Genomic DNA, 16099 nt, shown 5'->3' on the forward strand with positions numbered 1-16099 from the left:
TGGCGTGTGATGAAATAAAATGATAAGAGATAGATGATGATAGAAATGTGAAGATAATTAGGTAAATAGATGATGATGAATAGGTGATGTAGGATGAAAGGAGATACCATAACCTTAACCGGCAATGTGGCGATGTACTCATCTACCAGAGTATAGATGACAACCACAGACTATTCTAGACAACCTAGTGGAAACACCAGCAGACCCATAACCTGAAGGTGATGAATTACGAGTTCAGGAGATGTTGTAACTACGTATTCATGCGATGATACTCTAACCCCTTACTACGAATTACGAGTTTAGACGATGTTGTAACTACGTATTCATGGGATGCACAAATTTTGCATGCCAAACAAATGATCATAATTCACATTCGTGAGAATGGTTCATTTTTTTGTAAAACCAAAATCAAATTGGAAATTTTGATTTTTTATTTTGGAAAATGTCAAACCATTGGTTTTTTATTTCGGTTTCGGTTTTTTGTTTTTTTTTTTAAATATATTTGCAGGGATTTGTTTTTTTTTTTTTATTTCATAGATTTCTTCATCAACAAATGTTGCTACAATTTAACAAAAATAAATAATTTGCTAAAACATAATACAAGAAGAAGTTCGTTCACATTTAGTCATTGAATTTTTTAGAGGGAAATGAACTTTCGATTTTGTTCATATTTAGTCACTAAACTTTTTTTCGTTATCTATTTGCCATTGAACTATTGAAACTGTTCACATTTTACTCTTATGACCGGTTGTTGCCGGTCATAAGGGTAAAATGTGAACAATTTCAATAGTTCAATGGCAAATAAATAACGAAAAAAAGTTCAGTGACTAAATGTGAAAAAAATCGAAAGTTTGTTACCCTTTCAAGTCATTATCCCTTTTTTATATTGGCTGTTCAAAACAATCAACCTTTTATTTATATATTGTTTGAAAATTTGTGAATTTTAATGAAAATTTGAAACCAACAATTTTTTATCGGAAAAGTTGCATTGTTAAATATGAATGTAGCTCGTATTATTTTTATTTATTTATTTATTTTCTGATTATGAGTGCTCCTTAAGTCCTTTTCATCATCGCCTCATCACATAGGTCATAGGATGACGGGATGAGATATTTGATGGGCAACCAGACATATCAGTCCTTTTCTTTTTAGGCTTTGCGGTGTGGTATGCGGTTCTAGACCGCGGCCGCGCCACGTGGGATAGAAACACCGCCCCTAGGGTGCGGTTTTGGGCGGTCGAGACCGCACTGCGGCCTTTGAGGACCGCGTTCGCTGATTGGCTGCCACTTTTTGACCGTTCAAAGATTCTTGCGAACGGATTTTTTTTTTTTTTTTTTTTAACCTTTTACTCCATCTATATATACATATGTTATTACTTTTACATTTACACAACCTTTAAACACATATAAATACAACCATTTCATCCAATTTTCTTTGAAAAATATCATCTTCCAAACGACCTAACAAAGAAAAAACACCAGTCAGAAATACCAACACCCCAGTACCTTCGTTTGATCAACCGATATTCTCACCTCCGTATTACCACTACGGCGGTATGTATTCGTATTTTCCACAACGACCAGGGTAACCACAACCACAAACACCACCACTACCACAACCCGACCCGGATTTTAATCCATTTGATTTTTTGTCCCAACCCGAGTTTGTGCAACAAACACAAACACAACCAGAAACGGTCGTTTCTGATTCTGAACCGGAATTCGTTACAGAAACTCAGCCCACTCGAGCAGCGACTAAAAGAAAAGAGAAGGCGGAGGCTAAATGTTGGGAACCTTTGGAAGCGTTGGTGTAGGCACAATCTTGGATCGATATTTCAGAAGACGCGTCGGTTGGAAAAGACCAAAAGCATGACCGCTTTTGGATTCGCGTTTTACACAGGTTCCATAAAGGAATGAACCGTGGAGAATACCGTTCAAAACATCAAGTGTACTCCAAATGGGGGAAGATGAACAAGGAAATCATGTTGTTTAATGACTTGTGGAACAACATGAAACGTCAATGGAAAAGTGGAGAAAGCGATGAAGTCATTTTGAAGAAAGCGTTGAAAGTGTATCAAAAAGAAAATCTGAAGGCTTTCAAGTTTCTGGAAGTTTGGCATTTTTTGAAAGATAACAGGAAATGGCTGAGTAGCAAAACATTTGACCAACATATCGACAGTGGGTCAAAACGCAGCAGAACATCTGAGTCCGACCACACTACATCAGATGCTCGTGTTCAGTTTGATCTGAACGAAGATGAACCTGTTCCAGTTTCACCACCTTCCCGACCATTGGGAAGAGACAAATCAAAAAGCAAAGGCAAAGGCAAAGCGTCGGATTCAGATGATTTGAAAGAAATGGGAACCGACATGAAGGATATAAAAGAGAGAATGGACAAGATTTTGAAAATTGCTTCTGAAAGAGAGCTTCGAAAACAAAGGGAGAGCGACATGCGAATACTAGCAATGGACACGTCGAATATGACCGGGGCCAAGCTTGAAGTGGTTTTGGCGATGAAAGAGGAAGTGAAAAACCGTTACGTGAATCGTGACTAATTTCTAGTTTTTTTTTTTTTTTTTTTTTTTTTTCAAGTTTTTAATGGTTTCTTGTGTGTTTTTTTTTTAAAGTTGTTGGTTTTTTGTTTCTACTTTGTTTTTCTAAATTTTTAGGTTTTTTTTTTTTAATTTTATTTTTTATTTTTTAAATTAAGTAATGTATGATATTTGTATTTTTAATTAATGAATTATTATGTTTTTAAAATTATGTTTTTTTTATTAAAAAATAAGTTTTATTAAATTAAAATAGTTAACAAAAAAAAGAAAAAAAAAAAAAAAAACTAAAACTGTGGCACCATACCCTTGGTGTGGCAAGAAACCACACTTAAATGGTAAAATATGATGTGGCGCTTACGTGGCGAGGGAGGGAGTGCGGTTTGGTGGCACCACTCCCTCCGGCCTTAGGTAGGGGTGAGCGCGGTGCAGTTCGGTGCGGTTATTAGTCAAAACCTCACCACTAACCGCAAATGCGGTTAATCCATTTTCAAAACCGCATGATGCGGTTATTTTTGCGGTGCGGTTTTGTTTTTTTTTGTGTTGCGGTTATTAACCGCATGGATTTGGTGCGGTTATTTTGTGTGGTTTTTAACCACAGTTTAGAGTTCAAATAGTTTTAAGAGTTCAAACATATTGCTTGTAATAATAATAAAAACCATAAGATATAACACAATTAACTATTTAATTTAAACCTCAAACAACTAATATCTTAAAAACATCAAATCAATAGTAATTAACAATAAATATCTTAAAATTGTCTAATTTCATCCTTTTTTTCAAAGTTAAACATAAGAAAAAACCAACACTTTTGTCTTTTAGTATTTTATCCGTCTTTCATTCATGAAACTTGTCTTATTTTTAATATTTTATAAACTAATAATTGATAAAAAATTGTATATAATATATGCAGTGCGGTGCGGTTTTTTTGCGGTTTTTGGAAACTAATAACCGCACCGCACCGCAAATTTGCGGTTTTTGAAAAACAGAAAACCTCACCATCGGTTTTTATTGCGGTTGCGGTTTTTCGGTTGCGGATTATGCGGTTTTTGCGGTTAATTTTAGTTGCGGTGTGGTTTTTGCTCACCCCTAGCCTTAGGTACCTTTCTTTTGTTATTTATTTTTATAAAAAGAAACTTATATACGTGCTCACGAAATAATTAACGAAACTTCCTTTTCTGTATTTTTTTTATTATTTTATGAGTAAAGTTATTTATGTTGGCTATGGTGTTAATTGAAACAATATAATCGATTATGTTCTTTTATAAAGAAATTACAAATAAATAAATTATATCTAATATTTTTAACTTAATATACGATAAGTATCCATTACTTTTTGTTAATGTGAAAAATATATAATATTAATATTTTGCAATTTTTAAATTCGTAATGCATTACTATTTACATAGATTACATATTTAAAAGAATTTATCATTTTCTCTACGACTTTTACATATTTCGAAATTGCCAAACTTTTTGGAAATTTAGGTACGTGAAAGAATAACAATAAACATGCACAACATCTAGAGGGCCATCAAGAAAAGTCGGTGAATATATGCCTCGTAATAAAAACTGGTTGGAATGGAGTTGTGATATGATTTTTATTTTAGAACAATTAAAAGCAAACTAACAAGAACAAGAAGCTAGAACAAAATTATAAAAAGTTCAAATTATTTTGGGAGAAAGCAACCAACGATCCCCAAAAAACTTAGATTTTCTACATCTATTAGAGATCCAGAAATAGAAAAAATAACATATATCATAAAAATCTCATATTTAGGCTTTACCGTTCAAAATAAGAGTTTATTTCGAAAACTCCATAAAACCCAAAACGTAGAGAAAATCTTTCTCCAAATCCTGTCTAGTTTTTCTTGTCAAACGATAAAGAATCATCCCAATTGAAAATGGAGGAAACCGGAAAATCACAAGGAATAATCACATTCCACCATAGAAAAAATCTTTCTCCAAATCGGCATTATAAAACAACAAGACACAAACAAATGCTTAGTGGATTCCCCAACTTGACAATGAAGATCAATTCCTTTATATGAATTGGTAAATTATTATATAGCAAACAACTCTGTAATCCTACAAATCATTGCTTATGTTTTAAAAGTTCCATATATTTTTTAGAAGTCTAGAGGGCATAAAATCCAAGTTTACCTGTTAAAAAAACTATTTAGTTTGTTGATGCCACATATTATGTGATGTTTATTGGTGAATTAGACGTTTAATTAGTGTCATATATCATCATTCTTTTTGTCGTAAATATAAAAAGATAAAGAAACACTAAATACTAAATTAATTCTTCATTCACTCTCTCTCTCTCTCTCTCTCTCATTAACTAACGAATTTATCACCTCTAAATTTCCACTAGAAATCCAAACTTGTTTTTTCTACCAGTTACTCATACATCGGGTTCCATGCACCGGCGGATCCAATGTAGAGCCCGAGATGCCTCTCAATTTTTTTTTCAGTAATGTAATTTTTTTTTGGAAAAATTCGTTTTATGTCGTGGTGATATCCTGGAAAAAATTTAGAATACCCATTTACTGTGACCGTGGCTTCAGTTCCATGAGTTGGACCTATAACTTTTGATCAACTACTGAGTTACTGAGGAATATATTTCCTTGAATTCAAATGAAGGATATACAACGTATTTATAAATGCTAGACTGCATACCAATTGGGCCAATACAAAGACTACATCGTACACTAAGTACACTATACACTATTATCTTAGATTTATAATTTTTTTTTTCCTGGAGTCCGCTGCTTTCTTGTCCTCATAGCATTATCTTTACAAATAATTTAGTGATAAAGATAAAGGTATTAGAACCTTTTCTTTTAGCTACAGGTTGCCTTTCATCACCACTAACATCGCTTTCCTCTTTTTTTCTTTCTAAATAAACGAAGAGTTTTTATAATCCAAAACTACTGAGTTTAAATCCTATACTTACATGTGCGTAACCAATACCAAAAATAGATACCTATATCTAGAGCAAAAGATTATAGCCGCTTCTATCGCTAGATTTAAGCACTATTATTTTGTTTCTAATGTAATTAATTTGCATCAAGTCAAATTCTTTAATCGAGCATTATTTTAAACTAGACGTGGGATCCGTGTATTACACGGGTTTATTAAAAATAAAAATTTAATATCAATATTTAAACATTAAATATTTTATAAAATAATACTTTTACATGTAATATTTTGGAACATTTATAAAAGAAATCAAATATTCTTTAAAGCATTTATTAGATTTTATTATCAAATTAATAGAATGATTCTCTTCCTTTATATGAAATTTTAATTTAAAAAAATGAAAATTCTTAAAAATGACAAGTGGAAAATAATAATTCTAAAACTCCCACAAAATTACAAGTGGCAAAACTCTTAAGAATTTGACAAGTGACAAAAAAAACTTTCATTTATTAGAGAGGATATAAATTTTCGATGTTCATAAATAATTTTAATATCTGAAGTATTTGGAACTTTTAAGAAGACCACAATGGCCATTCCATTGCTAACGATTTAGGGCCGACTCAAATCGATTTTAGACCCTCGACAAAATAAAAAAAATAAGGTACTCTTTTGCCTCTACCTACGACGAGTTAATGCCAAAAGATTATAGAATGACAGGTCCACACTTAGACCGGCTGATATTTTGGTATTTGGATGGATAAGTGGGAAACATGCGTGCGTGGATTTTACTGCGTCTCTCCTCTCGTTGGTTTGGGGAGCGGGGGTTTCACAGCTGGGCATGCCGCTTTGAAAGTCGCTGTGTGCAAAGTGGTAAAACACAAGAATACATGTAGAGAAAAACAACATGTGTTTGTTCATTTTGCATTCGATACATTTAGTTTTCTCGCACAAGAGGCGGTGGAGCTCCTTAATAGAGTCCAACGGGTCATGCATTCTAATGTCATATCTCCTAGATCCGCAAATGTTGTTTTCAAAAGAATTTGTTTTGCCATCCAGAAAGGGCTAGCGGCGCAGCTTGTTGTCCGTTTGCCTTCAATCGATATGTATTGAATTATAATATTTTTAGAAAATCAACATAATTATTATTATTAAAAAGATTAGTTATTTTAAAATAATATAAGTAAATACACAAAGATGGGCCCTAAAATTTTGAAGCTCTAGGCAATCGCCTATGTTGACCTAGTCTCATGGGCTAACCTATCCTCTGATACGACCCTGCAACGATTAAATGAATTCATGACAAGAAGTAAAGTGATTTTTTGTTTAAGGTATATATATATATATATATATATATATATATATATATATATATATATATATATATATATATATATATAAGAGAGAGAGAGAGAGAGAGAGAGAGAGAGCTAGGTTCAAGTATTCTAACTAATTATTGTGTGAATATTGTATGCTATGAAAATTACTAAGAGAATAAGTTGTTTAGCAATCCGAATACGTTCAACCTTACAAAAATATCGTCATTTTCATACATTCTCGCTAATTATTATTTATTTTGTTCTCACACATTGTTTTTCATTTATTTTCATTCTGACAGAAATGATAATAATAATAATAATAATAATAATAATAATAATAATAATAATAATAACTTTATAGACGATTTAATTAGTGAAAATTTGTGTTAATAACAATAGTTATGTAAGATTGAACGTATTTATATTTTCAAAAAACATATTTTCTTTATCATTCTCATAGTATATAATATCTACACAATAATTATTTAAAATAAAATAACTTAAACATATATATATATATATATATATATATATATATATATATATATATAAGTTTAATGGAGAACCATTATAAATAGTTTTCTAGGGATTCAAATATTTTTTTGAATTTTAGAACTTATTAATTATTAAAAAAAGTAAAAATATCTAAATTCATAACTTCACAATACGCTAAAATATAAATTATATATTTTTTTGGATTCACTGTGTCAGTTCAGACTTACATTGTGAATTTGCACAAATTCACACCGTGAATTTGACAAAAATGTTTTTATTTAAATTTATATTATTGCAAAAATTATAGAAAGTTATTAATTTATGTATTTTTATTTTTAGTTTTTTTAATAAAAAATAAGCCTTAAATATTGAAAAAACTATTGATTCTTTGTTTCCATTTCTAATAATGGTATTAAAACTCGCATATATATATATATATATATATATATATATATATATATATATATATATATATATATATATATATATATATATATATATATATATATATATATATATATATATATATATATATATATATATATATATATATATATATAGAGAGAGAGAGAGAGAGAGAGAGCGAGGTTCAATAGAGAACAATAATTAACCAAGGAACCAATCTTTTTTTTTCAACTTTTAGAACTTATTTTTTATAAAAAAAAAACTAAAAATACAGAAATTCATAACTTTTCATCCTTTTTCCAATGATATAAAATTCAATTTTTTTTACGTTCACAATGTGAATCTTTGAAAATTCGCAACGTGAATCCGGATTCACACGGTGAATCCGAATAAAAATCTAAAAATATCTAAATTCATATATTAACATTGTGAATGTGCAAATATTTTTCGGATTCATCGTGTGAATCTGGATTTACGTTGTGAATTTTAGTTTTTTTTTTTTTTATAATAAATAAGTTCTAAAAGTTTAAAAAAAGATTGGTTCCTTGGTTAATTATTGTTCTCTATCGAACATCACCGTATATATATATATATATATATATATATATATATATATATATATATATATATATATATATATATATATATATATATATATATATATATATATATATGGGTAAAGTGAATATACCTAACAACCTTATATAAGCTTAGGTACCTAACCACATCATACTACGTAATTTTGTATCATATTTGCATTGTAATCACCCAAAGTTCTTAAAATTCAACCTCATAACTTGATTGTTTCCAAAATCTTTGGACGTTCACCATTATCTTCCTTCAAATGACGTCTTTCTATCGGAGACCCCCTGGTGGGCTTCATATACTACCGTTACAAATCAAATGGTGTAGGAAAAATATAATGGTGAATATCTGAAAATCTTGAAAGTAATTCAAGTTAAGGGTTGAAATTTAAGAACCATAGATGATTACAATGGAAATATAATACAAAACAATGTAGTATAATGTGGTTAGATACCTAAGCTTATATAAGGTTGTTAGGTATATTCACTTTACCCTATATATATATATATATATATATATATATATATATATATATATATATATATATATATATATATATATATATATATATATATATATATATATATATATATATATTAGTTATTTCCATTTCGCATAGTAAACAACAACTAAATGTTTAACAACCAACAAAAAATAACATTATCTTTAAAAAAAGTGTTGAAGAAATATAATAATTAAGGGAAAAAGAAAAAGACAAGATCAAAGGCATGATTTTTATTCAATTTATTAACCGGAAAAAAAGGAACGGATGCCCTCGTATATACGAAACAACGAGTGTCCAATCAAACCCCATGTGAAATAATGCAATTTGCAACCTTTTTAGAATTGAACCATAATCTTGGCCAAATCCGACAATTATATATATATATATATATATATATATATATATATATATATATATATATATATATATATATATATATATATATATATATATATATATATATATATATATATATATATATATATATATATATATATATAGTAGCCGTAGACCCGCGCAAAGCGGCGGCGAAAAATAGTTTCTCGTTCGGAATAAATAATAATATTAAACAAAGTATTTGATTTTACAACTGACTGATCAATTTCGATTAGAGGGCATAAATAATAAATAAAGCTTAAAAGAATTAAAATAAAAAGGCCTATATAATGGATTATTTGTTTTATTTTAATTGGATAAGAGATCGGGTCAAATTTTTGGAAGAGATAAGATTTCAAAGGTTATCAGATTAAAATTTAATATTATTTTATTCATGATTAGTTGTACTTTACGCTTAAAGAATTGAACGTCTTAAAAATAATATTATTTTATTGAATCTATTTATAGAAATAATAGGATTTCTTTTATAAGTTAGTAAGGATATATATATATATATATATATATATATATATATATATATATATATATATATATATATATATATATATATATATATATATTCATATAAAAATAATAACTATTGTGTGATAAAAGTACATTCAATAAGAACTAAAATTTTAATTAACTCGGATCGTCAAGGACAAAACGTATTTTAAACAAATAAATAAACAAATATTAAACAAATAAAAATAAATGAAAAAGAAATAGAAAAGGGCAATTTAGTCATTTATGAATCAACTTATGTGTTTACTTGATATATCACCTGCTCTCATTTATGTTTCTTTATATTTCCGCAACTAACTATCTAACCATCTAACATATTAACTTATTATTGTTGAACTTTTAGATCCTTTGAGATTAACTAATTCTGGAATCATACTTGTTCTAACGTTTGTTCAAGTGTGTCTCAAGTTTTTTCTTTCAACAATTGGTATCAGAGCCATAGTGGTTGTTTTTTGAAAAACGAAACTCTGATTTTTCAAAGGGCCTTCTGTCCCATTGAAGCTCATTTTTTAAACAAAAAACAAAATGGCACAAGCACTTTCTCTAAACGTTTCCAACAGTGTTGGTGGTTCAAATCGAGCTCTAATAATAGTTGCAAATGAATACCATCACTGGTCTCAAAGAATGGAAAGGTACTTAAGGAGGCTTGGTAGAGATGTATGGCGATCTGTTGAAGAAGGACCACATGTCCCTGTTCTTACACCTATTCAAACTGATGGCTCCACAGCCAGACTAGGAGGAGGACAACCAGTCTTGAACCGTCCCACCAAGGATGATCTTGATAAAATAGAAAATGATGTTGTTGCTTTTTATGAAATCTCTTGTGGAGTTGCTCATGACAACTTCGACATTATCATAAACTGTAAATCAACAAAAGAGGTCTGGGATGTTCTCAAGAACTTGTATGAAGGTTCAGAACAAGCTCAAGATAAGAAGCTCACAACTACACTCAATGAATTCAACAACTTCAAAGCTCATGCTGGTGAAAGTTTAGAGGACTCCTTCAAAAGGTTCGATCTGATTGTTACTAAGTTATCAAATGCTGACACCATCCGCAGTAACCATGAAACAAACCTTCAATTTCTCAATGGGTTAGGAAGACATTGGACTACTGCTAAGATGATAGTTCAAGGAGATAGAAAGATTCATTCCCTGTCTTTTTACAAGCTATATAGGGGAATTGCAAGCACAAGAATCCACCGCACTCAAAGATTGTGCTGACTTCGAAGGACCACCTGCTCTTGTAGCACAAGTTCCTCACAACCAGTCTTACTCTCCCTCGTATGACACTACACCGTAGTCATACGAAGTTGACTTAGAGTATGATGATGATGAAGAATTTCAGAAAGCTATTGCTCTAGTTAGTAAACAGTTCAACCAAGTACCACCTCATTCTCTTCGCAAGAATCAACAATTCAATAAACCTTCTTTCAATCGTAACTTCAACCCACAAAACAATCACTCTCATTATCCTAAAAGTTCACACCCACAACCACAATCTCTAAACACTAAACCAAAGGAGACACCACAGTCCATGCAAACCTCTGACTCCGGTACCCCTTCCGAAGACAAAAGTGATGTTGTAATATGCCACAAAAGCAACAAAGAGAATCATTTTGCAAAGGATTGCAAAGACAACGTAGTGAAAGACAAAGCATTCTACCTTAGAATGGCTCAAGAACTGGAAGAAAAGGAAAAGGCTAGGGCGTATGTGGCTCATGTTAAAAGAGACCATCAAGTTTGGTCATCCGGAGAAGAAGAAGAAAACATCAGCAACACCAAAGGGAAAGGCAAGATCTGCATGCTAGCAACTGTTGATGATGATGGCTCTACGAAGCTGGAAAGGAACTACTGCTACATGGCAAAGGATGGAACTCTAAGCGTCTTCAATCAGGCCTTGTGCAAGGAGGAACAAGAAGAATGGTTAATCGATAGTGCCTGCTCCTTGTACATGACGGGAAGGTTAGAATACCTTTGAGATTTCAGGCCAATTTGCAACGGTGGAAATGTCACTTTTGAGAACAATGCTATTGGGATAATCCGAGGTTATGGGGTTCTCACTATGGGAAACTTCTCAATTGAAAAGGTTGCTTATGTAAAAGGCATTAAACACAATCTCATCAGTGTTGGTCACTATGTAAAGCAGGCCATCATGTTGAATTTGATGACCAGTTTTGGTATGTAATGACAAGCGATAGAAGCACTTGTCTGATCAAGTCCAGGTCCGAAGGTACTATGTACCCTCTGGATGTATCTTTGATCATAGGCAAACCACAGTTATGCTTTCTATCCAAAGCTGTATCCGAAGTCAGCTGGCTATGGCACCGCAAGCTCGCTCATCTTAACTTTAGATACATTAACAACTTGGTCATCGGAGAACTAGTCAGAGGTCTTCCAATCCTCAAGTTCAGCAATGATACTCTCTGTCTTGCATGTGAATGTGGAAAGAAATTCAAGGCAAGTCATCCCACGGTGATTGATTCCTCAATCTCTGAACCATTGGAACTTTTACACATTGATCTTTGCGGTCCATCTACCGTAGCCAGTCTTCATCACAAAAAATACATACTGGTTATTGTGGATGACTTCACACGTTTCACATGGGTCTTCTTTCTTCGACTCAAGTCAGAAACACCGCAGGTGTTGATCAACTTCATCAAGGAAATTGAACTTCAGATCAAGTTATCAGTCAGACATGTCCGAAGTTATAATGGAACCGAGTTTACTAATCATCTTCTAAATAGTTTCTTGGTTTTCAAAGGGATTACACACAACTTCTCAGCTCCTTACACACCACAACAAAATGGCGTAGTAGAACGAAGAAACCGCACTCTAGTAAAAGCTGCCAGATCTATGCTCAATTTTGCAAATCTTACTCTCTACTTCTGGGCCGAAGCAGTGGCCACAGCCTGTTTTGTTCAAAATCGTAGCATTATGTGCAAATGTCTCAACAAAACACCATATAAAGGTCTTAACAATCGCAAGCCAAATGTTCGATTCTTTCATATCTTTGGGTGTAGATGCTTCGTAATAAACAACAGAGATCAGCTCAATAAATTCGCACCGAAGTCTGATGAAGGCATCTTCCTTGGTTACTCCACTAACAAATTTGCCTATCGAGTTCTCATTAGACGCACAAGGTTGATAATTGAAAGCTTCGATGTAAAGTTTGATGATTATCACATCCGCAACTCTGCTCCGTCAACTGAAACCACCGCAATTCTAGAAAGTGATATTCCTCCTTCTTCGGGTCCATTAAATCTAGTTGAAATAAACTATGATGATCTCTTTGATGTTGTTGATACAGCCAAGCTATCTGAAGTTCTCGTGCCTCTAGAACCTCAACAACAACATGCAGATGTATCTGTTCTAACAGCGTCCGAAGAAGTATCGCTAAATACTTCCACCTCGCCAGTTGAGAGGGAAAACTCCACTTCGGACCATACAACAACCATCGAGGTTCCAGTACCAGAAGATGAAGCTCCAATTCGCAGAAAATTTCAACCATCAAACGTTTCTTCGGACTCGGATGATGAAAATGTAGAACACATTGACACAAGAACAGACTCAAGGGTTATCACACTCCCATCCGCCATCCAGGGGGAACCTTCGCAGGTTCAAGGCGAACTCCCTTCTACACTCCAGGGGGAACATTCGCCATCTGCCCAAGATAAATCTAATCCCACCTTCCCAGTTCAAGACACTTTAGCAGGATGTTCTCAAGTCCAGGGGAACTGCCCTCTCCAACTGCAGAGTCTTTTGATATTGAAGACATTCCCTCCACCGTAGCTGCTGATCATCTGATACCTCGTCTACATGTATGGACGAGAGACCACCCACAAGGTCAAATTATTGGCAACCCATCCACAGGAATCCAGAATCGATCATCCAAGGACTTATCCGATCACTGGCACTACGCAACGTTCTTATCCTCATTCGAACCTCGATCGATCAAAGAAGCATTACTTGAACCAGACTGGATTTCCGCGATGCAAGAAGAACTGGAAGAATTCAAAAGGAACAAGGTATGACAGCTCGTTCCAAAACAGCAAGGCCACACCGTTGTTGGCACAAAATGGGTGTTCAAGAATAAGTTAGATGAATCTGGTGCGGTCGTCAGAAACAAGGCAAGACTAGTTGCCAAGGGATATATTCAACTTGAAGGCATTGACTATGATGAAACGTATGCTCCGATAGCATGAATGGAAGCCATCCGGATCTTCTTAGCATACGCAGCACACAAAAACATCAAGGTTCATCAAATGGATGTGAAAAGTACTTTTCTCAATGGGGAATTAAAAGAAGAGGTTTATCTTCAGCAACCTCTGGGTTTCGAAAGCATTGAATTCCCATACCACTGCTACAAGCTTGAAAAAGCAGTCTACGGTCTAAAACAAGCCCCTAGAGCATGGTATGAGACTCTATCTGAATTTCTTGTCTCTTCAGGTTACAAACGAGGAGTGATTGATCCCACATTATTTTGAAAAGTAAATGGTGATCATCTAATGCTTGTACAAATATATGTGGATGATATCATTTTTGGCTCAACTGATCAAAAGATGGTGGATGAATTTGCTAAGCTCATGACCAACAAGTTCCAAATGAGCATGAATAGAGAGATTAATTTCATTCTGGGACTTCAAGTGAAACAAGTCCCTCAAGGGATATTCATTCATAAAGAAAAATACACCTAAGAACTATTGAAGAAATATTCAATGGATAATTGTTCTTCGGCGAAGGTCCCCATGGCCTTCGGTTATAAGATATCTGCTGATCCCTAAGGTGAATCTGTTGATCACAAGTCTTATAGAGGTATTATTGGCTCTCTAATGTATCTCACTGCTAGCCGACCGAATATAGTCTTTGCAAAGGGTGTATGTGCAAGGTACCAGACTGACCCAAAAGTGTCTCATATGAACGTAGCCAAACAAATCCTATGGTACTTAAAAGGAAGCAAATCTCTTGCATTATGGTACTCCGCAGGAAATGATTTCAGTCTTCAAGCATTTATAGATGCGGATCATGCCGGATGCAAACTTGATCGTAAAAGCACCTCAGGAGGATGTCAATTTCTGGGGTGGAAGACTAGTCAGCTGGTCCTCAAGGAAACAAAACTGTGTATCATTGTCTACCGTAGAAGCTGAATATGTGGCCACAGCCAGCTGTTGCTCTCAAGTCTTATGGATGAAAACACAACTGCTAGACTACGGATACAGAATTCTGCGGATACCAATCTATTATGACTCAGAAAGTGCCATAGCGATTTCTCACAATCCTATTCAGCACTCCAAGACCAAACATATTGAACTACGGTATCACTTCATCAAAGACCACATCCTGAAAGGTAACATTGAACTAATTTTTATCCATACTCATGAAGAGATTGCTGATGTATTTACAAAGGCACCTGGCTCTACAAAACTCAACACTTTCTTACAAATGTTAGGAATGACGAATTCGGACCCACAATTCTTTTTGAATTGATAGGTACCGCAGACCATCCTTGGTCTCCGTAGCGGTTCTAGTTGAAGTTATTTATGTTAGATGGTTTTGGTATATTCTATGTACCGCAACCATATATCATAATTATACTTCAATGGTCCTTATTGTTTGTTATTACTAATCTTTTCTCAAAGTGTTCATCTCAGTTCATCTACCGCAGTCATCCATCCGACGACATATGATCCATCCGTAATGAAGTGTCTATCCGCAGTCACTTTAATTGATTTTCAGATTGTTACATTCTTTTGAAAAACAACAAAAAAACATGGTGTGCTATTTATCGATCCTTCATTAAATAGAGAAAACATTAAAGAAAAACATTCTTTGTGCATCTGTCTCATTCTATTGAATAAACCTCGTGTCAGACCTATTTTAGGTATGATGACAAAAAGAAAGATTTTCCAAATCAAATCCTTTTAATATGTCTCTTCCTATTACCCTAAAATATCAAATCCGTCACAACTTCCCTTTATCCAACGGATTGATCTCACCCTCACCACACATTAACCAGACATGGTCACAAATATGACATTTCATTAAATGCAAACGTTTTTTTTTGGTAAACCCCAAATTCAAATTTAATCCCTCTTTTCTTAATCTGTGGCTAAGATTAATGCTCTTAATTCAAAATAAACCCCCAAACGTTTTTACCCAAATTCACTTAGGGCAAAAACGTTTCCCGCTCCCTTAAGCCACTATAAAACCCCTTTCTTCTCCACAAAGAAAAGTTTACGCTTTCTAAATGATAAACCTTTCTCTTGCATTCTAATTTCCTTTCTTCAAAGCTTCTTCAAAAAAAAAAAAAAAAAAAAAACAATGGTGAAATCTGGTGTATCCAAGAAACCTTCCAAGGCATCTGGATCAGTGAACCCCACTGGTTCAGACACTACATCAAGACATCTCACACCAACAATTGCA

At 33.1% G+C, this 16099-nt stretch overlaps 1 protein-coding gene across 1 annotated transcript; it reads left to right on the forward strand.

Moving 5' to 3' along the window:
* Window positions 1–1912: 1912 nt before the first annotated feature.
* LOC111878780 (uncharacterized) lies at window positions 1913–2554 on the forward strand. Its single transcript, XM_023875290.2, has one exon. The coding sequence runs from the start codon at window positions 1913–1915 to the stop codon at window positions 2552–2554; it is 642 nt and encodes a 213-aa protein (XP_023731058.2).
* The last annotated feature ends 13545 nt before the right edge of the window (window positions 2555–16099 follow it).

The sequence above is a fragment of the Lactuca sativa genome, chromosome 5 (assembly GCF_002870075.4).
Source record: "Lactuca sativa cultivar Salinas chromosome 5, Lsat_Salinas_v11, whole genome shotgun sequence".
Taxonomy (NCBI): domain Eukaryota; kingdom Viridiplantae; phylum Streptophyta; class Magnoliopsida; order Asterales; family Asteraceae; genus Lactuca; species Lactuca sativa.